General features: G+C 49.9%; 1 protein-coding gene across 1 annotated transcript; it reads left to right on the forward strand.

The window, feature by feature from the left end:
* The first annotated feature begins 673 nt into the window (after nt 1–673).
* Nucleotides 674–15,869, forward strand: LOC121167669 (type I iodothyronine deiodinase-like). Its single transcript, XM_040997221.1, has 4 exons — nt 674–1,010; nt 8,299–8,442; nt 14,368–14,567; nt 15,801–15,869. The coding sequence occupies exons 1-4, from the start codon at nt 674–676 to the stop codon at nt 15,867–15,869; spliced, it is 750 nt and encodes a 249-aa protein (XP_040853155.1).
* The last annotated feature ends 10,000 nt before the right edge of the window (nt 15,870–25,869 follow it).

Consider the following 25,869-nt stretch of genomic DNA (forward strand, 5'->3'; position numbering starts at 1 on the left):
TGGATTAATTTTTTATTATTATTATTTGAAAGTCAGATATTCAGAGAGGACGAGAGACAGAGAGGAAGATCTTCCGCCCGATGATTCACTCGCCAAGTGAACGCAATGGCCGATGCTGTGCCGATCCGAAGCCAGGAGCCAGAAACTTCTTCTGGGCCTCCCACATGGGTGCAGGGTCCCAAGGCGTTGGGCCGTCCTCGACTGCTTCCCAGGCCACAAGGAGGGAGCTGGATGGGAATTGGGGCAGCTGGGATTAGAACTGGCACCCCTATGGGATCCTGGCGTGTGCAAGGTAAGGACTTACGCTGTGAGGCTACCGTACTAGACCCTGCAATAGCTCTTTTAAGAGAGTCTCTTTAAGTGTGATTTTTTAAGTGCTTGCCAGAAAAAAATTCATCAGAAGTTGAATTTAGGATTTGGAATCTTCTAGTCCGAGAGTCTCTGCAAAGCTAAGGCAAAGAATCTGCAGTGACCCTAGTTAAACAGACCCCTGTGCACCTGGCTTAGAACTGTTCATGTTATTGATGACAAGGCAAATACCTGCTGGCCTGGCACCTTCCCCTTGTCCAGGGTTGACTGCTCCCACCCTGTACCTTTGTTCGACTCCACCCAGTGTCTCCTGGCTGCAACCTGCCTGTCTGGCAGTCTCAGAGGCCACTCCAGCTGGACCGAGATGGCATGGCCCCAGGTCAGGCTGTGGCTGAGGAGGCTCTGGGTGCTGGTGCAGGTGGCTGCAGAAGTGGCCCTGGGCAAGGTGCTGATGACACTCTTTCCAGAGCGAGTGAAACAGAACATCCTGGCCATGGGCCAGAAAACTGGTTTGGCCCAGAACCCCCTCTTCACCCATGACAACTGGATCCCCACCTTCTTCAGCATCCAGTATTTTTGGTTCATCCTGAAGGTTCGTTGGCAGCGACTGGAGGATGCCACTGAGCCAGGAGGTCTGGCCCCAAACTGCCCCGTGGTCTGCCTCTCGGGACAGGAGTGCCACATCTGGGACTTCATGCAAGGTCAGCAGGTGGTGGGAGGGTGCTGGCAACAGTAGCGGTGGAAGGAGACATGCAGGAGACTGGGATTTGTGGGCAAATTCTGAATCCATCTGCTACTCCTGCTAATTCTCTGGGGCTTCTAGGCCTCAAGAAAGTATGAATTCTCCTTAAATTTTCTTCTCTCTCTTTCTCTCAGTGCCAGCCCCACCTTCCCAGGCCCTCTGGCCCAGCAGTCTTTGGGCGCAGCTCCCAGGCTGCAGTCTGCTGAACCAAGGATGCTCTGCGGCTGTCTCCTCCCTATACCTTTCTTGAGGTAGTTGTGTGTGGCCATCTGCTTCATGTCCATTGCCTTTCTTGTAATGTGCAAACTCCTTGCAGGCAGAAAGTACTGCTCTAACTCACTATTGTGAATAGTCACTCACTAAGACCTTGTTGGAGAGAGTCCCCACCCCAGCCCTCCTAACCCAGCAAAGCAGCTGCATCTCTTTCTGTTCTGTTCTGAAAGCTCTCTGATTGCTTTTCTCTTTGGTGTATTCACAGCTCTCTACCTGCCAGGACTTCCTCCTCCCTGTCTTGCCCTCTCTTGTAAGCCATCTTATAAATAGCTGTAGGTCACTCCACAACCATCAGGGGCTCCCACCTGCCTTCAGAGCAATAGCAGAGCTCAGCCTTGCAGTCAAGGTGCTCCCTGGTCAGGCTCAGTTTTTCTGCCCACTTTCCATCCAAGTTTCTGTTCTTGATCACTCCTCCAGATAACCGGATGGGCTTTGTCCACCCCAGTGCCATCCCTCTGGTTTGCTTTTGCCAATATCATTGGCTGGTCTGGAACATCCTCCTCTGTCTTGAAAGTCTGTGGGCCCCCTTGCTGCAAGCCTCTTTTTCCGTGATGCCACCACAGATACCATAGTGGAGCCAGCTCTCTCCTTATGCTGGACACGAGACTCCACCTGTACTTCCCCAGGCCCGTGTATAGCTCCCCAATCTGCCTGTCCAGTGCGATGCCTCCGGAGGTGTGTCTGACTTCAGCACACTTAGCCTCAGGGCATCTACACTGCCAGTGGAGAGGAGGCACCCCTAAGGCACTTGGCTAAAGTAGGGTTCTTCAAAGTGTGTTCTTTGGAACGCTTGTGTTGCAGACAAGCTCTACCAGGCAGATGCTCCCAGTGCAGGTGATTTGGGAACTGCTGCATCCTGCATCCTTCTCCCGCAGATTCACATTGCGCAGTGCAGGGAACGGGCTTAGCAAGGCATGGGCACTTACCAGCAAGCACAACAGATTTACAGAGAGGAGAGACAGAGAAAGATCTCCCATCTCTTGCTTCACTCCCCAAATGGCTGCAATGGCCAGAGATGAGCCGATCTGAAACCAGGAACTTAGAGCTTCCTCTGGGTCTCACATGTACTTGAGTACAGGGTCCCAAGGACTTGGGCCATCTTCCACTGCTTTCCCAGGCTGTAAGCAGGGAGCTGGATGAGAAGTGAAGTAGCCAGGACTCGAACTAGTGCCCATATGGGATGTTGGCACTGCAAGGTGAAGGATTAGCCAGTTGAGCTATCACACTGGGCTCACACAGATATCTTCAACATGTTGAATTCACAGATAGGAAGAGCAGTGAGAAAATCATGTAATACATGTTGCATGTCTACCATGTGCTAAGCTCCAGAATAGAACCGAGCCATCCACTACAGATCATCACCTTGCACACCAGTTCACAGAATCTTCTCTCATCACATAGCTGCCCCCTTGGCACAGGCCCACAGACATCTTCATGACTGAGCAACCGGTTTGCCTGTGTTTTCTGCCAGAGCAGAGGAGACTGCAAAGTGGGGAGTGGTAGGCCACAGCGGCCTTTGTATTTCCCAGGCAGAGCTGGCTGTCTGCACGCTGACCTGGAGTCCCAAAAGCAGGAGGGACTGGCAACACAGCAGTAAACAGTGCTGCTTCTGGCCAGGGAGAGGGACGTGGCCACCAGAGTGGGGAGCACAGAACTGGGAGGGCCTCTCCCCAAGTGCATTAGCAGGTGGCCTGAGGAGAGAGTGTGTGGACCAGGAAGCCTTGGGTGGGTGAGTTAGAGGGGATTGGGAGCAAGGCAGAAGGGGTGGACATGACCCAGTTGGAGGAAGTGGGGTGCAGGAGGTAGGAAGGGATGAGAAATGATGTTGTAGACATCACTGGGAGCTAGGGCTTGGGGGGTCTCATGTATCTAATCTGAGGGTGTTGGTGACTTCGGGGAAGGTTTGCACATAGGGTTAACCTGCTCGGTCTGGCTTTCCAGACGTCTGTAATATGTCTTGAAACCTGCCAGGCCACAAGGCTCAGGTGCAAGCTTCAACTCTAAACCCTGACCTCATTTAAGAGTCATACTTTGGCAGTCTTGGAGTTTTCAGAAGCAAAGGCATGGAAATACCAATGGCTCCTTCAGTGTCACCTGCTGAGTTCACAGGGTGCCTGAACTAGAACCTGAGCCTTCTCCCTGTCTGCCCCCTCCCCTCACCCCTCCAGTGTGCTTTCTGTTACTGCAAAAGACAGAAGGGGTTCAAAGAAATCCTCAGCCTTCTCTCTGCCCACACACGCACATGCAACACACACACACACACACACACACACACACACACACACACACACACACACGAGTAAAGCACACATTGACTACCTGAAGGTAAGCTGTGGGTGATATTACCCCAGAGTTCATTGGAAGCCTGTTTTACTTCAGCCTGAATTTCATGCCTTCTATAAACATCCCAGTGGGCCTTACAAAATACCATTCCATAACTGTAAGTGGGATTTCTCAGCAGAGGGAGCCTGCTGTGGCGTTTCTTTGCCTTGCTTGCCTGGAGAAGTCATGAGGGTTGAGTTCAAGTCTGGCTCCAAAAGAAGGAGGTGGATTTGATGGTCAGTGTTTGCCACCCTTTGCTCCGTGCACCCAGGCAGGGGGATAGCCCCTCACCCTGATCCTTCCTCTCTGCTACCAGGGCAACAGGAAATGAGGGCAAACTTTGCTCCCAATTCTGCTCACTGTACCCAGCCCCATTATAATAATTAAGCAAATGGTGCCATCTAACGAATGTCCACATATTCCCCCACCCCACCCCCAGTCAAAACCAAAATTCCTGACCTCTAGTTTTTCAAGCTAGTCTCAGCCCTAAGGCTCATCTTACCTGGCCACTTGGCCACGACCTCCGAGCCTGCCCTTTGGGGACCTGGGCCTCCCTGTCTCACTAGTGAGACATCATCATGTGATGCAGCAGGGGTGCCCAGGCCCTCTCCAGGCCTGCTGGGGCCTCCTGGGAAAACATCTGTGAGCCAAGGACGAGGAAGGCCTGGCCCTGCAGACGGTTAGCCCGCCTGCTGCTTAGAGGACAGGATGATAAAGAAGGGCTATGCAACTCACTTCCCCTATGACTTGGCCACGAGGAAGCTCATAGTTCAGGACCTTCCGCCCCGTTTGCTTGTACTCCATTTTCTTCTCTGTTCCTCCCATTTCATGCATCCCACTGGGGCATGATTTGTTACTGTTTGAGCCCGTGAAATATTTTATTTTGTGCAGAAGCTGCTTCGAGGTCTAAGAAACCCTAAACAAGTCCAGGTGTCCTCTGAGCTCTGTCCACCTACCGCCTTCTCCCCTTTCCCATAGACCACACACCAGCCCAGGCTCCCTTCACCTCCCACGGGGACTCCTCCAGCTTCCCCTCCATTTCCATCCTCACTCTCCATTCTTTCTCGCTTGGGGGAGCCAGAGAGATTGTTCCCTGGCTCTTTTGTGGCAGTTTGAGTTCTGGGCAGCCAACAACAGCTCACTCTGGCTTGTTTATCATACTCATGCACAAAAGAACCTACCAGAAAGGTGTCAGGGGGATTCCCTCATATAGCAACAGATGCAGCCCTAGGCTGAGATTGTCTCAGCATCAACAGTGGGGCCTGGATCCTTGCTGTCACTGGTTGCCATGACAATCAATCGCTACCCCTCATTAGGCAAAGAAAGAATTCTGCATGTTAATGGTTCCAGACCTGAAGATCTATGAGGAAGATGGAAGGTCCAACCTACTGTTCTGGGCTCACTGCCTGAGCCTTGGTGCCCTGCGATCCATCAGTTCAGGTTGGACACACTAGTCCTTCATTAGTATACAAAACAGGGAATTCAAGTAGAAAGAAGGGTTAGGGGCCCGGCGGTGTGGCCTAGCAACTAAAGTCCTCGCCTTGAACGCGCCAGGATCCCATGTGGGTGCCGGTTCTAATCCCGGCAGCTCCACTTCCCATCCAGCTCCCTCTTTGTGGCCTCGGAAAGCAGTCGAGGACGGCCCAAAGCCTTCGGACCCTGCACCCATGTAGGAGGCCCAGAAGAAGTTCCTGGCTCCTGGCTTCGGATCGGCACAGCATCGGCCATTGCGTTCACTTGGCGAGTGAACCATCGGATGGAAGATCTTCCTCTCTGTCTCTCGTCCTCTCTATATATCTGACTTTCCAATAAATAAATAAATCTTAAAAAAAAAAGAAAGAAAGAAAGAAAGAAGGGTTAGGAGCCAGGCAGAAAACCTGTGCCACTGTCCACCACCCTTGCTACATATCCCTGACTTCCTGTTGTTCCTAGAATGAAATCTGGATTATTTTTAAGATTTATGTATTTATTTATTTACTTATTCATTGTTTTTATTTTTCTTGGAAAGGCAGATTTACAGAGAGGAGAGACAGAAAGATCTTCCACCTGCTAGTTCATTCCCCAAATGGCTTCAATGGCCAGAGCTGAGTCAATCCAAAGCCAGGAGCCAGGAGCCAGGACCTGGGTCTTCCATGTAGGTGCAGGGACCCAAGCACTTGGGCCACCCTCGAGTGCTTTCCCAGGCTACAAGCAGAGAGTTGGATAGGAAGTGGAACAGCAACCAGAGCCCCTATGTGATGTTAACACTGCAAGCAGAGGTTTAGACTACTATGCCATGGAACTGGCCCCATAAATTCAGATTATTTACCAAGGCCTAGCAGAGCTTGCCTGTTCTAGCCCATGCCTCCCCTTCCAACCATCACCCTCTCTCACCAGTCTCCTCTGCCTGGTTACAGCAATGGTCTTGTGAGACCTTGCACAATGCTGAGCCTCAGGCCTCCCTAGGGACTCTGTACGTGTCTGGAGTGCCCTCTCCCTTTGCCCTGGAGCTTCTGTATGTTTCACTTCTCAGCTTCTGAGGGGCCTTCCCTGACCCACCTGTCTGAAGGCGGGTGAGGGGGGTGGGATAATTCCTTTACAGTCCCTTTTATGGCTCTTAGCTCATCTGAGATTACTCCACACTGGCATTTATGGTCTTTGCCCATCCACCCTTTGGACAGACCTGAAGCTGCACACAGGCAGAGAACCACAGGCTCTTTTCTTTGCTGAGCCCCCAGTGTATGGCAGGGGAAGTGTGTGGCACAGGAAGTGATGCGGACATGAGGGGAAACCAGCCATCGGTAACCTGGAGAATGTGGTCGTTTAAACAACCCAGGTTATGGTACAAGATTAGTCACGCGCCAATAAAAGCATGAGAAGGGGAAGAGGTCAACAATGCCAGCTCTGGCCATGAGGAACCTCAGGGTGGGGCTGGGGCTGTGGTGTGGCAGGTAAAGCCTGTGCCTGTAACGCTGGCATGGCTGTGTCCCCACTGTTCCATGTCTGATCCAGTTCCCTACTAATGGCCTGGGAAATCAGTGGAGGATGGCCCAAGTGGTCAGACCTCTACACCCATGTGGGAGACCCAGGACAAACTCCTGGCTTCAGCATGGCCCAGTCTTGGTCCTTGGGCCATTTGGGGAATGAGCCAGTGGATGGATGATCTCTCTTTCTCTTTCATTCTCTCTCTCTCCCCCTCCCTCTCCTTCTCTCCACAGCACTGCCTTTCAAATAAATAACAAATCTTAAGGAAAAGAAAACTTAAAGAAACTACAGGGTACTACAGATCCCCAGGATCACTTTCGGCTGAAGCTGGGGGACTTAAAGAAGTCATCCTATTCCCCCTTCTCCAAGGCCATCTCCAAGTTCACGGCGCTCATGAATCACATGGCTCCCACGCTCAGAAGGGCCTCATGCTTAGGATTTGGTGATCTGAAATAGTTATGAAACTCTCAAGCATCTTAAGTCCAAACCCTCATTTCATACACAACTCCCAGTGGTACAAGGGAGCCTGTCCTGGAGTACCCTGGGCTCACACAGGGTCCTGCCTCCCACTCTCCAAGCCAGCACACCTACCCCTCCTGCTCTCACACAGTGACCAGGGCCACCTTCTGGCCCCAGAGAGGGTTCAGATACCTGTGTGAGGAAGACCCAGGTCTGACGTGGGCATCCCCAGCATCTTGTGGCAAGCATGGAGGTGACTGTCCCCATCCCAGACTGGCAGAGCTGTGGATGGTACAGTTTGGCAAATGTCTGGGAGTGACTGCAAGGAGAAGCCTCTTGCTCCCCCGCTTCCTGGCCCTCACTCACTCCCCTTTCACCCTCACTTCTGGTGCAAGGAGCCCAGATAGGAGAGTGCAGAATGCTGTGGTTTGGGCTAGTCAGCAGGTGGGAAGGACAGGCCTCTGGTTTGGCTTTGGGCTCCCAATGGGGCACAGCATATGGATCTGGATGGAGGGTGGCCACAGATGGTGGCCGCAGCTACACACAGGGGCCCTGAGCTGCGAGGGTGCTGGGCGGCCAGGACAGTGGGACATCACATGGTAAGTAGACACTGCCATGCAAGATCTTGATATTAGAATAGGTTTCACGGCGTTCCACTCGCTACTGCAACCAGGAAAGCTGGGTTTTATTTCTCAGCAGGCTCAGCACATTGTGCAGGTGCTTCTGCCCTCACCTCGTCCTGCCTCAGTGGAGCCCTTTGCTACCACCACCTCCCATCATACTGAGGGAGGGGCACTGCTGCAGACAGAAGCCAAGCACTGATTAAGCTCTTAACGGATTTGGCAGAACCACTCCTTGTGATGATGATGATGTGGTCCCCCCGCCCTGCAGTCCCCACTAACCACAGTGCAGGAGGATGGGCGTGGATCGGCTGCACAAACTGCACAAACGAGATTCCTCTTGGCCGTGATTTTAACTCCTACACTGTGGATGCTGGGGGTCCACTGAAATTGCCCAACCAAACTATCCCATTTTAGAAAAAAGTCAGTTGGTTCTAACTTCTACTAAGCCGTACTCCCTGGTTTCCTGCATCTGACGCTCTGCTGTGCCTGGGACCCATCTCAAGACACAGCACAGGTGACAGCATTGAATGCAGGAATGAAGCAGCTGCTTGCAAAAGAAAGCTGGGTACTGACTTCTTGTTCATGGGGGTTCCCTTTCTATGGCAGGTAACAGGCCTCTGGTGCTGAATTTTGGAAGTTGCACCTGACCTTCATTTCTTTCCAAATTCGACCAATTCAAGAGACTTATTGAAGATTTTAGCTCCATTGCAGATTTTCTCATCATTTACATTGAAGAGGCGCACGCATCAGGTACCCACTCCACCTCTACCTCCGTCTGTCTTCTCATTTGCTCCTTCCGCTCAAGCTTATCTCCAGCCTGCAGAGCTGGAGGAAGAAAAGGAGAAAAGGGAAAAGGGAGGGCTGTTCATTGAGCTCTCACTGTCTCCTCTGTTCACCCTCACTCACTCACCCCAGTCTGTGCTTTCAAGCAGATTACACAGACAGCAGAAGGTCTAGACAGCACCCTCACCTCCTGGACGGGTGCCTGGGGAATGCAAGGGGGAGAAAGAAATGTCACAAGTGCCATCTGGTTAATTTTATGACACAGCCCCAAACTCAAAGGATCATTCTGGGAAGTGTGTATTGGGTGCAGTGGTTAAAGCCATCTCTTAGGATACTAGCATTCCACATCAGAGTGCATGGCCCAAGTCCTGGCTGCTCTACTTCCAGTCCAGCTTGCTGCAAAGTCGGCACCTGGGAGGCAGCAGAGGGTGGCCCAGGTATCTGGATCCCCTGGATACCCACATGGGAGACCTGGATGGAGTTTGAGCTGCTGGAAATAGGCTGACCCAATTTATTCAGGGAAGCGCTTTCTCTATTTCTTTCTAAAATACATGTATATTAATTATATATTAATTAAATATATTAGTTATATATTAATTATAAAATATATTTTAATAACTTAAATTAAAAGTCCAAAATTTAACAACAACCAAGAGGCATTACAGTTCATCCCAGATGGCAGTTCTTGAATCTCAGTGAGTATTGGAAGCATCTGAAGGGTTTGTTAAAACAGACTGATGGGGTCTGCAGAAACAGAACAGTAAACTTCCTTCAGGACTAGGGAGAGGAGCTTTCTCTGGTCCTTACTTAGTTCCAACTTTGGATCCCCACCCTCTCTTGCAGTGACCATCAGGGTCGCTCCAGAGCTCAGAGCCCCCCCACCCCCAACACACACACACACACACACATTAGAATAGATAGGAAAGCTTAGAACCAGACAGGAAACGGTCAGCGTGGACTCACACATACCTTAATATGTAGGACACAAAGATTAGTTACTCCTCACTAGGTATTGAAGATTTCTCTGCACACCCCTCCTAAAACTGTTCTGCACCTCAATTGTTGACATATGCCTTGTTAGAGTTATAAGCCTGTTTGGACTATCCTAAAATTTGCCAAGTTCAGTAAAAGCATGCTTCAATACCATAATCTGCTAAATACTAAAATGAAAATAGACATGAGACAGCTGAATAGTCATTTTAAGGTGTATAGAAGCCGGTAGTATATAAACTAAAATTGAAATGTCAATGAAGTAGTCACAGGATGTGGTTAAGAACTTGCATTTTTTTTTAACATATTGGTTACTCAATACCATGTCAATTAATTCCATAATGTTGTAAATTGTCGTTGATGTTATGTTGTGGCTTTAAATTGATCAGGATGATATTCTGCCAGCTCTACCTTCAGACCAGAGATGGTCTCCCCAAGAAACCGTTGAATTTATCTGGACAATAAGATGCTGGACTCTATGCTTGGTACACGCTTGCAGTGAAAGAATCTTGACTGAATTTGAAATGTAATAGTGCAACAAGGTGAAGGAAGCCACCATGGGGGGAGGGTGCTGGGAGGAATCCCAGAGCCTATGAAACTCTGTCACATAATGCAATGTAATTAATTTTTTTAAAAACCATATATATATTAAAAAAAAAAACAGACTGCTGGGCTACTGCCAGGGTTAGCAGATCTGTGAGGAGGGCCTGACAATGTGCATTTCTCATAAGTTCCAGGGCTGTGGGGCTGCTGGCCTGGTACTGCTCCAGGCAGTGGTGTGAATTCCCTGGGCAGGCAGCCTCTCAGCAGCCACAGCAGGTAGTTCCCGCCCACCTGGCTTACTTCCCAGGAACTCTTGCTCCTCTCCCTTCCTTACAGGGAGCAGACACATCCCGTGTGGACAATCTTCCTCAAGCTCTTTCAAGTTTGCCAAATAGTCTGAGACACCCAACTGCCAGACTAGGATTGCTGTCTGAGATCAGAAATCCAGAAATCTTCCCTTAAGGGGATGATGGGCCCATGACTGGGGACTCAAATTTCAGATTTGAAGCAGCCAGGAGGCTCTGTGTCTGGGTGGAACAAGTGTCCTCAGTCAACCACCTGCCCACAGGATGGGAGAGATGCTGTCTGACTGGTCACTGCCACCAGCCCCTGGCGGAGCCTATGTCACTTAGTGCTCTGGAGTCATTGGGTGACTGAGTGGCAGTTAGGCCAGGGTCAGCCTTGATGGCTTGCTTGTGTACTCACCCATGTTGGCTTAGTGATGCTTTTCACAGCATGGTCTCCAGACCCCCAAGGTTACCATCTGGGTTGCCTGTTGACCATGCTTCCATACCCCAGGGCCTCACCCTAACCCCACTGCTTTCCTAATGCATGCACACCTATAGGTTTGACAACAGCTTTCAGCGTAGTGCCCTGTTCCTTCCATGATCAGTTTGTGTCCTCATGAAGCCTTCAGGGCATTTCAAACATTAGATATATAGAGATGTTTTGTGCATTTGCTAGGATGCTGTATCCTGTGTCTGAGCATGTGAGGCCCAGCCATGCCTTTGAGCCCAGCTTCCTGCTAACACAGAATCTGGGAGGTAGCAGGTGATGGTCCAAGGACTTGAGTTCCTGCCACGGATGTTAGAGACCTGGCTAAACTTCTGGACTCCTGATCTGCAATTTAGGCTGTAGCAGGCATTTGGGGAGTTAGTGGTTGGAAGTCTCTGTCTCTGCCTTTCAAATAATTAAAAATAAGGAAATTAAAGAAAAAATAAGAGCATAAGAGACTAGGAACCCAGGGGTTCCTTCTACTGGTCTTTCTACTTTAATGTGTGTTTAAAATTTTCCATCAACAAACTTTTCTTTTAAATAAGAATAAGGTAGGTAACACAAGCACAATGTGTCTCTTTGTCAATCAGCAGCCAGACCTTAAATAAAGAGAACATGGGTGGGGGGAACAGGTTTCTGTGGTCAGTGTCCACAGCTGAGGAGAGATGGTACCTGGATGCCATCACAGCTGAAGTTCAGCCCAGGCCAAGTTCACTGTCACGGGGCAGTGCTTCTCAGTCTCAAATGTGCCTTCAGTTCACCTGGGGATCTTACAGAAATGTAGATCCTGGCTCAGAAGGGCTGGACTGACACATGAAGCCAAGACTAGGCCAGGAAACACACTTGGAGTAACGAGGTCCTTTGAGGCTCCCACTTCTGACTCCAAAGGAACCAACTGCTTCCTATGACATCAGGGGTCAGGTCATCCCAGAAACTTGTGTCCTGGGCCTGGGACTGTCTCCTGACTTGGGTCGCACCCTTCCTAGCACCCAGGGCTCGTGCCCACTCAGGCACTGGAAAAAGGATGGAATGCATTGTGTCCCTGTTCTGCCATGGACAGATGTTGGCCTCCATACTGTGCCTCTCCCAGTACACGCAGCTCTTCCCCTCTCCGTCTCTTGCTCCTGGGTCTACTTGTCTGTCAGACAGAATTAGATGTGTCTGACCTTAGATTTCTAGTGCATAGAGCCAGTTCCATCAGCTCTGGGATGGCTGAGGTCTATGGCCTTAGTCTTGGGGTTTCCTCTACCTATACACTAATTACATTTGTCCAGGTGGAGTACAAACTAACATGAGCCATGATATGGGGAGCTCACAGACTTGGCAGTGTCAACACCCAGATGTGAGCTCTAGTGCCACCATGTGCCGGCCCCAGGAGCTTGCACAGCCCACCTGCCATTCCTATTTCTGAACCACTGACACAGGCTGACAACAGCTTCCTCGCACAACTACTCATTCAACAATGGCTAAGGACAACCTACCTCCTGCTGTTCATCCCTGTTGCTGGCGGTGGCATATACACATGGTTCTGGTCTCCAAGGAAGCCACAGTTGTAGTCAGGGTACAAGTGGCTGCCTCTCTCTCTCTCTCTCTCTCTCTCTCTCTCTCTCTCTCTCTCTCGGTCCCCTGGGACTGATAACCCCTGGGAGGCTCCAGGGTGCTGATGGGCGGGCAGGGTTGCTTAGCTATGCCACACATGCAGGCAAGCATCAGCGAGTGTTTGTGCTTTGGTGTGTTTCTCCGGGGAACTGGTTTTCCTAGGGGAAGTCCATGAGCAAGAAGATGTGGGAGCACAGATGAGGGGGAGCCAACCTACCGGCAGCCTTGAATGCCTCATCTGGCCACAGAAACAACTCTTGTCCTAGACAGGCCCCCTGGCTTCTGAGGGGGACCTGTTGACTATCTCATCCAGCATCCCCAGAAATGGAGCAAGTAAACGGACAAGGCCATGAACAGCTGACATGTCAAGTCATGGGTCCATTGTTGGGAGTTCCTGAAGGAGGGAAGACCAGGTGGGAAGGTGTGTGACGATGGGAGAGGAAGTCTGCTGAACAAGGGTCAGGGCTGGGTTAGCAGCTGTGCTTGGCTAGGAGCCCACCCCCAGTGGCTCACTGGAAACTGTCACGAGAGAGAACGCAGCATCGGCTGAGGCGGCCGAAGTCCTGGGATGCAGAACAAGGAAAGAAAAAGACCCCACTTTGCTCCTGCTGCAGGTGGAGGCAGCGACTGTGATGATGTGAGCAGACATGTGATAGTCAGAAGTGGGTGGGTCAAGGACTGCCCCACCTGGCTAGAGCACAGAGCTGGGGGTTGGGGCACGGGAGGCTGCAGGAGCCTGGTCCCTGAGACCAGGCTGAGCACCAGTTCCTTTTTAAAAATTCGCTTATTTTTATTTGAAAGGCAGAGTTATAGAGAGGGGGCGAGACAGACAGAGAGGGAGAGCTCTTCCACTGCTGCTTCACTCCCCGATGGCCACAATGGATGGAACTGTACAGTCCAAAACCAGGAGCCAGGAGCTTCTTCCAAGTCTCCCATGTGGGTACAGGCGCCCAAGGTCCAGAGTCACCCTTGCTGCTTCTCAAGCACATTAGCAGGAAGCTGGGTCAGAAGTAGAGCAATTAGGACTCAAACCACTGCCTACATAGGATACTGGCACCTCAGGCAGAGGCTCAACCTACTATGCCATGTTGCTAGCTCCTCTGAGCAACAGTTCTTAAATTTTAAAGTTTAGAAGCATCACTTAGAAGTCTGCTATAACACAGAATGCCTGACCCCACTCCTGGTTGGTCTAGTGTGGGATTTGAACCCCTGCATTAACAAGCTCCCCAGTAACGCTGAGGTAGGTGCTCTGAGTTCACACACTTAAATAATATCTGCTGTAAACTGTACTTCTTTTTATGTATTTTTATGTATTTTGAAGAGGCATACACACATGCATCTTTCATCCATTACTTCCCCACCCCCCTTCGCTCCTTCTCAGGTGCCTGTAACAGCTGGGGCTGGGAAGCCAGAAGCTGGGCACTCAATCTGGGCCTCCCCCGTGGGTGGCAGGGCAAGCATCACCTGCTGGCTCCCAGTGTCAGCATCAGCAGAAAGCTGGGATCAGCACACTGCAGCTGGCAATCAAACTTATGCTCTGGTGTGGGAGGCAGGTGTCTCAGACATTAGGCTAAGCACCTGCTCCCAGCTGTAACCACTCAAAGCATGGTTGATGCCACCCCTAGACTCACGGTATCAGAATCCTGCGGTGGTGAGGTCCCTGAGCAATTCATTCCAGGTTAAAGATCCAATGCTCTGGTCGGCTCGATCATCTCCCTTGAACAAGCCAGGGCCTGGGTGGTCAGGGGTTCTGGGCTTTGGTTCAGACCATCAATAACTCTCTCGGTGACCTTGCACGATCACATGCAATAAGGGAAATGGTGCATGGTCACACGTGATAGGGGAACGGGGTCACTTGGTGGCCGTGAGCGCCTCTCTCTATCTGGCACTCTCAGTTCAAAGTGTGTGTGAAGGGAAGGGGATTGTGGGATCTGTGGAAAGCACGTGCTCAGCTGGCCGGCCTGGGCACTGGCCTTTGTCTTGTAGATGGCTGGGCTTTTAAGAACAACGTGGACATCAGGAATCACCGGAACCTCCAGGATCGCCTGCAGGCGGCGCACCTGCTGCTGCCCAGGAGCCCCCAGTGCCCTGTGGTGGTGGACACGATGCAGAACCAGAGTAGCCAGCACTATGCCGCACTGCCCGAAAGGCTCTACGTACTCCAGCAGGGCAGGATCCTCTACAAGGTGGGCAGCTGAGAACGGGGCGGGCCCCAGGGCAAGGCCAAGGAAGGCCAGGGTCGGGGCTCAGGGGGTGCTGGACTTGACTCCCTGTGCAGCCACTGACCAGGTTGGAATCCCTTCACCTCTCAGAGCATCCATTTTCCCCTGCAAACTGAGGGTGTTGCGTACAGTACAGGGGAGATGGAATATTGGATATTTGGATCATCTCTGTCTTCTGAGCCCAGGAAAGCAGCTTTCCTAGGGTCTCGCTGGACAAGGCTTTGATTGCAATTCAGAATCCCCTGGTTGGGCTGGGCAGGCATGAGGGGTGTGGGTAGGCACTGATCTCCAATCTCTGAGGAGGGTAGGGACCCCCAGTTGAGAGCTGGAAGTGCTGAGGCAGGGCTTTGAGCTGAATGGGGACTGGGGGAGAACAAGGTTGAGCCAGAAAATGTGGTGCTGTGGGTTGCCAGGGCAGGGTGTCTACGAACCTGTCCTGCGGCAGACGATAGATAGATCTGCCTCTGTGAGCCCTACCTACTCCCGTGCTGGCTCTCAGAGTGCAGGCTTTCCCACCCCTGGGGCAGGGTGGGCTTCTCCGAGGAGGTGGTAATTGCATGGGCCTTCAAGGTTGAAGAGTCAGCTGAGTAGGCACAGTGAGTGAGATTCACTGTGAAGACAAAGGGAGGGGATGGGGAGAATACAAAAGCAGGTTGGAGAGGAGGGTGGACAGGGGTCTGGTTCAACCTTTACCTCAGGGTACAAGAGAACTGTGGAGGAAATGGGGAGAGGTGTGGCTCAGAATGGCATTAAAGAAACATCCCTGGCCCCTGGGTAAAGAATGGTCTGGAGGGTGCAGGAACTGGGACTGGGCACAGTTGGGAGGTGTTGCAGCTGTTGAGGTGGGGAACAAAGAGGGCCGAGTGAGGGCAGTAGGAGTGTGTCGGCAGAGAGGGGCCAATGCAGAGTGGCTGCGTTTCCATTCCCTCAAGGGCCAAGGGCGGGAGGGGGTGGTAAATGTGACATTGGACCACGATGGGGGGAAGTACTCACCTTCCTCCCATCCCTACCTTCAGCTCCAAGGAACTTTGTCCCCTCCAGCTCGGGTTTTCTGTCCAGGCTTCTCACTCAGCTTGCTGTCCCCAACTACCCTTTTCCGTGCAGCTCCCATGAGCACGCTCCATCCCCATATACTCCATCCCCATGTACTGGCTGTGTGCTGAGGATCTGGGAGTGCACAGTTCTTTTCTCTTGCAGGGTCAACCTGGTCCTTGGAACTATGACCCGGAGGAAGTCCGCGCTGTCCTGCTAAAGCTCCACAACTAACCTGCACAAAAGTCCCTCCACCCCCTGCCCAGTCCCCAGTAGCCAACAGGAGGGGCCCTCCAGGAGTGACTGTCCCTTCCTTGCCGCTGGCCTTTGCCTGGGACCCATGTTTGCAGCTGAAACCACTGGCTCAGATGTTCCTGCTTCCAGTGATGCAGGGTTTCCAATCAAGACCAATGGCGATGCTCACCCCAACAGCCTGTTAAAGCCCTCACGATGCCACATGGCTCCTACAGTGGGGACGTGGTCCTGGCCCGGCACCTTCCACAGAAAGTGTCCCCAGTCAGGTGCTGAGATGGAAGATGGGATGTCAGATGTCTTCCACAGGTCACCTACATTCATTCAGCTACATTTGCCAATCATGAAATGGCTCATTCAAGATACCAAAAAAATTTTTTTGAAGAATTCTTGATGATAAAGAGAGTTGAGCAATTGAAAGAGGAGGGGGGACAGGAAAGGACATTTTTGTAGACAGTGTGGTGCTGGTGCTGGTGAGGGGTGAGCTTCCATGGTAACACATCTCCAAGACCACCCAGAGGAGGAGAGAACTCACACTACCACCTTGGACTACACACAGAAATCTGGCTGCTACCTTGGAACCTTCTGCTCATGTCACTTTTCAACAGTCATTTTAATGGGAGGCTTGGTTTTCCAAAGAAAGCATCCCAGCCTTGGTAGCTCAAATAAACCAGGAGCACCGTCACACGCCTGGGCAGGAGGTTGGGTCTGGAATCCTCTTTCTCTAATTTCTTTGCAAGTCTCTTAGTCGTCATTTGGGTCCAGAGTCCCTCAGACCAGTGGTCACCATTGATGATCGCATGTTGCCAGTCTGTGTCTTTCACATTTGCTTATGACGGCCACAGCCTAAAGTCTACACGGTTGTGGCTTGATCTGGGGAAAAAAATGTTCTAAGAGGCAGCAGGCTAATGCAGTATGATTAAACTCCATCAGGCTGTTTAGTGGGCTGTCCATGTGGTCTCTGTGTCTGCCTCTTCTGGCTGGTATGTTAGCCTGGAGTAATCTGAGCAGCCTAAATGCCTGGAAGGGCCTCACTTGGTGGACAAGACAACCCAGGTGTTATTGGTAACATGAGGTTGGGTGTGCACAGGGAACCCCTGGCAGAATGAAGCCATTTGTCAACATCAAACCACCTTCATTGCATGATATGAAAGAATAGCCTTGGGGAATATCTTACTAGCATGAAAACACATCTGCTGGGGCTCTGTCTTGGTGGCTGTAGTGTCATTGATGTTGGCACTTTACACTTTTTTTTTATTTACGAATTTTTGCTGAAAAGGTAGGTTTACAGAGAGAAGGAGAAACAGAAAGAGAAGGTCTTCCATCCAGTGGTTTACTCTAAATGGCCGCAACAGCTGAGCTGAGCTGATTCGAATCTGGGAGCCAGGAGCCATGAGCCAGGAGCCTCTACCAGTTCTCCCATGTGGGTACAAAGGCCCAACGATTTGAGTCATCCTCAATTACTTTCTCGGATCATAAGCAGGGCCTTGGGTTGGAAGCGGAACAGCTGGGACACGAGCCAGCACCCATATGGGATGCTGGTACTACAGGGTGGAGGATTAGCCTGTGAGCCACAGTGCTGGCCCATACACTTGTAGAACTAGTTATTTATTACCCAATGGGGACAGGCACTCTCAGGTAGATTCGTATTTCATCTCTACTTACTTTGAAAATCACTGTTAGGCCTGTCTTATGGAAAATGAGACCAAGACAGAGTGATGAGCAGGTGTTAAGTTCTTAGAATCAGACAATCACAAACCAAGATTCAAACCCTATGCTCCAAAGCCTGCGTCCTGACTCTGCTATGTGACTTCAGTTGCTTGAACTATAAAATGGGATAGCCACAAGCATCTCCCCTGCAGGGATTCTTGAGTAAAGCTGTCAGAACTGGTGCTTGCCTTGGAGAAAAATACCGTGGAAAGTGTGGGCATCACGGTGATGCTCACTACTGCTGCTCCACAGCTGCCTGCTCAGGTTCCCTTTCTGAAGATGGGGAGGTGGGGAAGAACAGGACAGCAGGGACATTAAGTCCCTGCACCCACGTGGGAGACCTGCGGGTGATAAAGCCGCAAGCCACCCAGACCCGGGCCAGTCACCCTGAGAGAGAGCAGCTGTGAGAATGGTGAGTTAGCACACAGCTGAGCTCCAGCTTTCCTGGGTACATAGCTTGGCCCAAGGATGCAGTGTGGAAGGAAGCACTGTCCAGGGCCACTCAGGTGGTCCTCCAGGTCTACACCTGTGCAGATTGCCCTGGCACCCACAAATAACAGGATCCAGAAATAGAGTTTTCCATCTTTCTTCCTTTCTTCCTTCCTTTTTTCCTTCCTTCCTTCCTTCCTTCCTTCTTTTTCTTTCTTTTTCTTTTCTTTTTTTTGCTAAAGATTTATTTATTTATGTATATTGGAAAGGCAGATATACGGAGAGGAGGTAAGACAGGAAGATCTTCTGTCTAATGTTTCACACCCAAGCAGCTACAATGGCTGGAGCTGAGTCCATCTGAAGCCAGGAGCCAGGTCTCCCATGTGGGTGCAAGGTCTGAAGGCTTTGGGCCATCCTTGACTGCTTTCCCAGGCCACAAGCAGGGAGCTGGATGGGAAGCAGGATCACTAGGATTAGAACTGGCACCATATGGGATCCTGGCACATTCAAGATGAAGACTTTACTTGCTAGGCTATTGCGCTGGACCCTCTTTTCCTTTCTTTTAAAGATTGATTTATATATTTGAAAGGCAGTGTTACAAAGAGAGAGGCATGTTCTATCTGCTTACTGGCTCATTCCCCAGATGGCTGCCATGGCTGTGGCTGAGGCCAGATGGAAGTCAAGAAGCAGCAGCTTTATCTAGGGACCAAGCCCTTGGGCCACATTCCACTGCATTTCCAGGTTCATCAGCAGGAAGCTGGATCAGAAGAGGAGCAGTTGAACCAATGATGCAATATGAGGTGCAGGACCCCAAGCCCCCGAGTAGTTTTCTGAATCAGACAGAACCAGGCTTTTCAGTTTGACTTGATGAGGGGACAGCAGGGAGCAGATGGGGGCCCAGGCGCTATGGTCCCTCCTTTGATGAATTCTGCTTTTTTTTCTGTTAAAGATGTATTTATTTATTTGAAAGGCAGAGGGAGAGAGATCTTCCATCCACTGATGGCTGGGAGAAGCCAGGAGCCTGGAACTCCATCTGGGTCTCCCAGGCAGGTGCAGAGGCCCAAGCTGCGGGTCATTTACTGCTGCTCTCCGAGGTGCACTCACTGGGAGCTGTACGTTCCTGCTTTTCTGTCCACCTCTATCCATATCCCTTGATCTTGTAGATGACAGGACCTGGACCAAGTCTCTCTGATCTCAATTAGAACTCTCAAATTTTACAATATATTTGCTGGGGGCACCAATGTCAATCAATTCTCTTCGGTGTAATGCAACAAACACCAGTCGGGCACTGCTGCTGCTTTTCTTGGTGCAGAGTGCAGCATGCAGTGAGGAGGAACTAGGGCCGCCTGGTGCATTTCGAGCGGCGTCTGACTGCTGAGCCGGAGCTGCAATTCCCCCGCTCCCACCCGCACCCCCGTTCCCTCTCCTCATCTCTCTGGCCCACTTTTTCTTTCTTTTAAGCTCTCCTAGCTCACATTTCATCTTCTGCAGCATTTTTCCCTTTAATTTTTGTTTTTGTTTTTCCAAAGGTCAGAGGTTTCAATTCAACCTGTTCTTGATTCTGTATCTGCTGCATTTTTAAAAATCTTTATTGGAAAGTCAGATATACAGAGAGGAGAAAACACAGAAGGGAAGATCTTCCATCCGATGATTCACTCCCCAAGCGGCCACTATGGTTGATCCTGAGCTGATCTGAAGCCCCTCTGAGTATCTTAAAATCCCTTTGTTTGATATTATTGATATTATTCTTTTCTTAAATAAAATTAGTTCAGGCCCAGTGCAGTGGCCTAGTGGCTAAAGTCCTCACCTTGAATGCACCGGGATCCCATATGGGCACCAGTTCTAATCCCAGTGGCCCCACTTCCCATCCAGCTCCCTGCTTGTAGCCTGAGAAAGCAGTCGAGGACAGCCCAAAGCCTTGGGACCCTGCACCCGTGTGGGGGACCTGGAGGAAGTTCCTGGATCCTGGTTTTGGATCGGTGCAGCACCAGCTATTGCAGCCACTTGAGGAATGAATCATTGGATGGAAGATCTTCCTCTCTGTCTCTCTTCCTCTTTGTATATCTGACTTTGCAATAAAAATCTTTAAAAAATAATTAAAATGGTATCATAGTTTCTAGTCATAAGTTCTCACAGTCCAACAGTCTCCAAATGAATCTGGAGAGCCTGTTAAAAGAAATTCTTGGAGGGGCCAGCACTGTGGCATGGCAAGTTCAGCTTCAGCCTGTGGTGCTGGCATCCCAACCGGTTCAAGTCCCAGCTGTTTTACTTCCACTTCAGCTCCTTGCTAATGCACCTGGGAAAGTGGTGAAGCATGACCCAAGTGCTTGAGCCTCTGCAACCACCTGGGAGACCAGAAAAAGCTCCCGGCTTCAGACAGGCTCAGTTCTGACCATTGCAGCCATTTGGGAGTGAAATTGCAGATGGGAGATTCTTTCTCTCTCTCTCTGAAACTCTGTCTTTCAAATAGATATTTTTTATATATTTTTTATGATACAAGTCCATAGGCTCTGGGATTTTCCTTACCTCCTTCCCAAAATCCCTCCCCCTGCACTGATTTCTCCTGTATTATTACAATAGGAGTATACTGTTGTATTTTGACATTGTGGGCATGGACAATGACAGAGAGTCCAGCATCCTATTGCCAAAATATATTTAACAGTTTCATTGAGAGTCCATCTTTGATTTGAAAGTAGAGATATATACTGCATTGTATCTTCATATCTGGATATTATAGCCTATATTACACAGTTACTATACACTTCTCTTAAATGAGAAGCCTTAAAACAAAATCAGCAACAGGAAGAAAGTAAAAATTTTGCAGTGTCATGAAGTTAAATAACCTGCTACTGAATGACCAATATGACACTGAAGAAATGAAAAAGAAAAGAAAAACCTTCTTTAAAAAATGATGCTACTGCACGACCTTTGAGACAGTGAAGAATTTAATACAAGAAACTATTTTGAATAATTGAAAATAAAAACAATAATATCAAAATCCATGAGATTCAGCAAAAACAGTCGTTGAAAGGGCTACTAATCTTACATTTTGTAAAAAGGTTGCCCAAATAAATCTTAAAGAGAGAAGATTCTTGGGGCCAGTGTTATTGGGGCAGTTGAGGGTTAAGCCGCTGCTTGCTGCACTGGCCTCCTCCACTTTCAACCCGGCTAGTTCCCTGCTAACATACCCTGGGAAACAAAAGATGGTGTAAGAGCTTGGACCCTGCACCCACAAGAGAGACCTGATGGGTTTCAGGCCACTGTGTGAGGATGGATCCAGCAGATGGAAAAGCTGTTCGCCTCTCTCTTCCTCTGAAACTATTTCAAAGAAATAAATATAAAAGCAAAGACAGCCACTACCCAGCTTTTGGAAAATAGTCTCAGAGTTTCAACTCAAAGCTTCAGGGTTAGATAGGGCATTTGCTTTTCTTTCTTAAAAAAAAAAAAGATTTATTTTTATTGGAAAGTCAGATAAACAGAAGGAAAGAGAGACAGAGAGGAAGATCTATCCACTGATTCACTTCCCAAGAAGCTGCAATGGCTGGGAGCTGAGCTGATCTGAAGCCAGGAGTCAGGAGTCTCCTCCGGGTTTTCCATGCAGGTGCAGAGTTCTCAGCTGGGCCACATGCAGGGAGCTGGAGGGGAAGCAGGGCCACCAGAACACAAACCCAGCTCATGCAAAGGGAGGACTTTAGCCACTAGGCTACTTCGCTGGCCCGACATTTGCATTTCTGAAAAGCTCCCTGATGTGAGAGCATTGTCAGGAGTTGTCCTTGAGGAGGGACAGTGGACAGTGCTGGTGCCCTGTCCAGTTGCCTTTTACTACACATGCTCAGCTGCCAGCCACTGTCATGGCTCACACATGCCCTTCTCCTGAGAACTGTCCTCAAATGGCGTGTACTGACTTACCCAGAAATGCCCAGGAAGTGACTTCCCTGACCCAAGGTGGCCCACGGCCAGTGGCTGACAGGTCTGGGGTGTGCCGGGCTGGTCCCTCCACGCTCCAGAGCTTCCGTGTGAGATCAGGCCAAGGCTGGACTTTGGCTTCACTTTCCCCTCATTCCTGTCTTGCTTTCCTCCAGCACTTTTTCAATAAATCACTCTCGGGGTGGCGGCGTGGCCTTGCGGCTAAAGTCCTCACCTTGCAGGCAGCCAGGATCCCATATGGGCGCCGGTTCTAATCCCAGTGGCCCCGCTTCCCATCCAGCTCCCTGCTTGTGGTCTGGGAAAGCAGTCAAGGATGGCCCAAAGCCTTGGGACCCTGCACCCACATGGGAGACAAGAAGAGGCTCTGAGCTCCTGGCTTTGGATCGGTTTGGCTCCGGCCGTTGCTCTGACTGTCCAATAAAAATAAATAAGTCTTAAAAAAAAATCACTCCCACCAAAATCCCCATCTAAGACTCTACAGATACAGAGCATGGCCTGAAGCCATTTCCTTCCTGTTCTTTCCTGTCGGGGCTGACATTCCTTGTCCTGCACTCCTTCTTGTGGAGCTGTTTCCTTTGCAACCGTGCCCACTTAAGTCCCCTTGTCCCTCTCTCCCTGCTTTGGCTGCCTTCCCACCTCTGGGAAGGGCTCAGCGTGTCTCTCCCGAGCTCCAGTGTGGCTGTTTTTGGAGGTGGTGCCTCTATAGGAAATTCAGGTTAATGAGGTCACGGAGTGGGGACTGTGTGAAGGGACCACAGTGCTAGTGCAGACAGTGCTCACCAACAGGGGGCGTCCGAGCACACAACCAGGTAGGGGTGGGGATACCCTCCTTGTCGCCCCAGAAGCTGACCACACCAGAACCCTCCTGTGAGATCTATGGCTTCCAGAACCATGAGAAACCAAGTATCTGGCATTCAAGCCCGCGGCCTACAGTGTTCTGTAACGGCAGCCTTCACTGGGCAGCAGTTAGAGTATTAACTCTATAAAGGTAAAAGGTTAGGGTCAGGTCCTTGTTGGAATGAGAAAAATGGGAGTACGGGGGTGCTGAAAAAGTGCCCAAGATGTTTGCTCCTCCCCAGAAGCTGCCTAAGCAAGAAGAAAGGGCCAGTCCACTTCTGAGTTCTAGTTTTACCCCACCCTTTGCAGTTCCCAGGTTCACCATGAGATTGCTAAGAGGCGACTTGTCTCAAACTTGGGATGGCTTTTCTCTTGCATCCTGAGCAGGCTCCGCGGGATTACAACTTGGCCCTGAGGTGGGTTTTGCTCCTACCCTCCGATTGTTTCCCCGATTGTGCCAAGGGGCAGATTTCTTGGGTCTGTCTCAGAGGCTCCCTCCTGGTTGCTAAGGCAGATTTCTTTTCTTTTTCTTTTTTTTTTTTTGAAAGATTTATTTTTTTTATTACAAAGTCAGATATACAGAGAGGAGGAGAAACAGAGAGGAAGATCTTCCGTCCGATGATTCACTCCCCAAGTGAGCGCAACGGCCAATGCTATGCCGATCCGAAGCCAGGATCCAGGGAGCTCTTCTGGGTCTCCCACACGGGTGCAGGGTGCCAAGGCTTTGGGCCATCCTCTACTGCTTTCCCGGGCCACAAGCAAGGAACTGGATGGGAAGTGGGGTCAACAGGATTAGAACCAGCGCCCATATGGGAACCCGGCACGTTCAAGGCGAGGACTTTAGCCACAAGGCCACTGCGCCGGGCCAAGATTTCTGACTTAAGTAAATCTTGCTTTGTCCACGGTCTTGTCTGCATGGAAATTCTTTTTTTTTTTTTGTATTTCTTATTGTTTGTACGGAAATTCTTATTTTACATGATAATAACTGAGATCATATTCTTTTTAAAAATATTATCTACTTATGGGCCCTGTTTGATAGCCTACTAGCCAAAGTCCTTGTCTTGCAAGTGCCAGGATCCCATATGGGCATCGGTTCATAGCCTGGCTGCTCTGCTTCCCATCCAGCCCCCTGCTTATGGCCTGGGAAAGCAGTCAAGGATGAGTCAAATCTTGGGACCCTGCACCCACGTGGGAGACCTGGAAGAAGCACCTGGTTCCTGGCTTCAGATCGGCTCAGTTCTGCTCTTTGTGGCCACTTGGGGAGTAAACCAGAGGATGAAAGATCTTTCTCTTTGTCTTTTCTTCTCTCTGTAAATCTGATTTTCCAATAAAAATAAATCTTAGGAAAAAAAAAAGAATTATCTATTTACTCACTTGTATTTGAAAGGCAGTTGCAGCAAGAGAGAGGGTGAGATAGAGATCTTCCATCTGCTTGGTCATTTCCCAAATGGCTGTAGCAACTGGAGCTGGGTAAATCAGAAGCCTGGAGCCGGGAGCCAGGAACTTCTGCCAGGTCTCCCACACAGGTGCAGAGTCCCAAGGTCTTGAGCCATCCTCCAATGTTTCCCCAAGCCTTAAGCAGAGAGCTGGATAGGATGAGGAGCAGCTGGAACACAAACTAGGTTGCAGTTGATAGACTAAGTAATTGAGCCATCACTCCAATTATCTCCCCTTCTTTTTTTTCTTTTAAATAAAGACTGTTTATATTTGAAATATAGAATGAGAGAGAGAGGGAGACAGAGATAGGCCCATGATTTGCTGGTTCATTCTCCAGATAGCTGCAGCATCCAGGACTGGACCAGGATGAAGCCAGGAACTAGGGACTTCATCTGAGTCTCACATCAGAACGGTGGCCTTAACCCTCAACTGTGGACTCCAGCTGTGGGCTTCTACCTCTGCATAATGAAGCTGTTTCTTTCATTGCTGGTTTGATAGACCCATCTTCGCAGGATGCACCTGTCACATCCGGCACCAGAGCACCTTCTAAGACCCCATCATTTGAATATCCAACTGGAGCAATACCCCCTTCTACCTCCTTGTACAATGAGGTGACAGCAGGAGAGAGCTCTTACTGCCACCGATCCTTTTTCTCTCTTCCATCGTGGAATGTGTTGGTTCTTGTGTGTGCTCCCTGCCATGGAGGTTGGGTGGTCCTTCCAATTATAGTTGACATTCTCAGGGTCTGTTTTTCTTTCTAGTTTATAAGCAATTCTCTGGTTCATTCATGTTGGGTATTTCTGTGTGGGGTGACCTATACACATGCATGAAAAGCATGTTTACTCCCTCACTGCAGAATAAACTTCCAACTTGTACATGATACCAGTCTCTATTTGGTATTTGTATCTCTGTGGGAGAAAATAACATGGATGTAAAATTAATGCATTCATTACTCACCAAAGCCACACTGGTCCAGGGATTGTTGGAGAAGACTTTCATAATTGCCACATTAAAACAAATTATTTATTTGTTTTTTTATGATGTGAAAGTCAGATATACAGAGAGGAGGAGAGACAGAGAAGAAGATCTTTCATCCACTGATTCACTCCCCAAGTGGCCACAACGGCCAGAGCTGAGCCGATCCAAAGCCAGAAGCCAGGAGCTTCTTCCAGGTCTCCCACACAGGTGCAGGGTCCCAAGATTTTGACCCATCCTTGACTGCTTTTCCAGGCCACAAGCAAGGAGCTTATGGGAAGCAGGGACACGAGGACATGAGTCCTTGCCTGTGCAAAGTGAGGCCTTTAGCTGCTAGGCTACCATGCCAGACCCCATAATTACCACACTTTTTAAAATTTCCAGCTCTGGGAGAGTGTATGACAGCTCTCTGCTTCTTCTTTCTCCAAGATCTTGACTGTGCAGGACTCAGGAAATGCACACATGCATACTGCTATAATGTTAAGGATTCTGTTTTATTTTTATTTATTTATTTATTTTTGGAAAGCCAGATTTACAGATTTACAGATTTACAGAGAGAGACAGAAAGATCTTCTATCAGCTAGTTCAATCGTTAAGTGGCTGCAACAGCCAGATGAGCCAACCCGAAGGCAGGAGCCAGGAGCTTCTTCTGCATCTCCCACACAGG

This window comes from Ochotona curzoniae, unplaced genomic scaffold (assembly GCF_017591425.1).
Source record: "Ochotona curzoniae isolate NIBS_2020 unplaced genomic scaffold, NIBS_Ocur_1.0 patch420, whole genome shotgun sequence".
NCBI classification, from domain to species: domain Eukaryota; kingdom Metazoa; phylum Chordata; class Mammalia; order Lagomorpha; family Ochotonidae; genus Ochotona; species Ochotona curzoniae.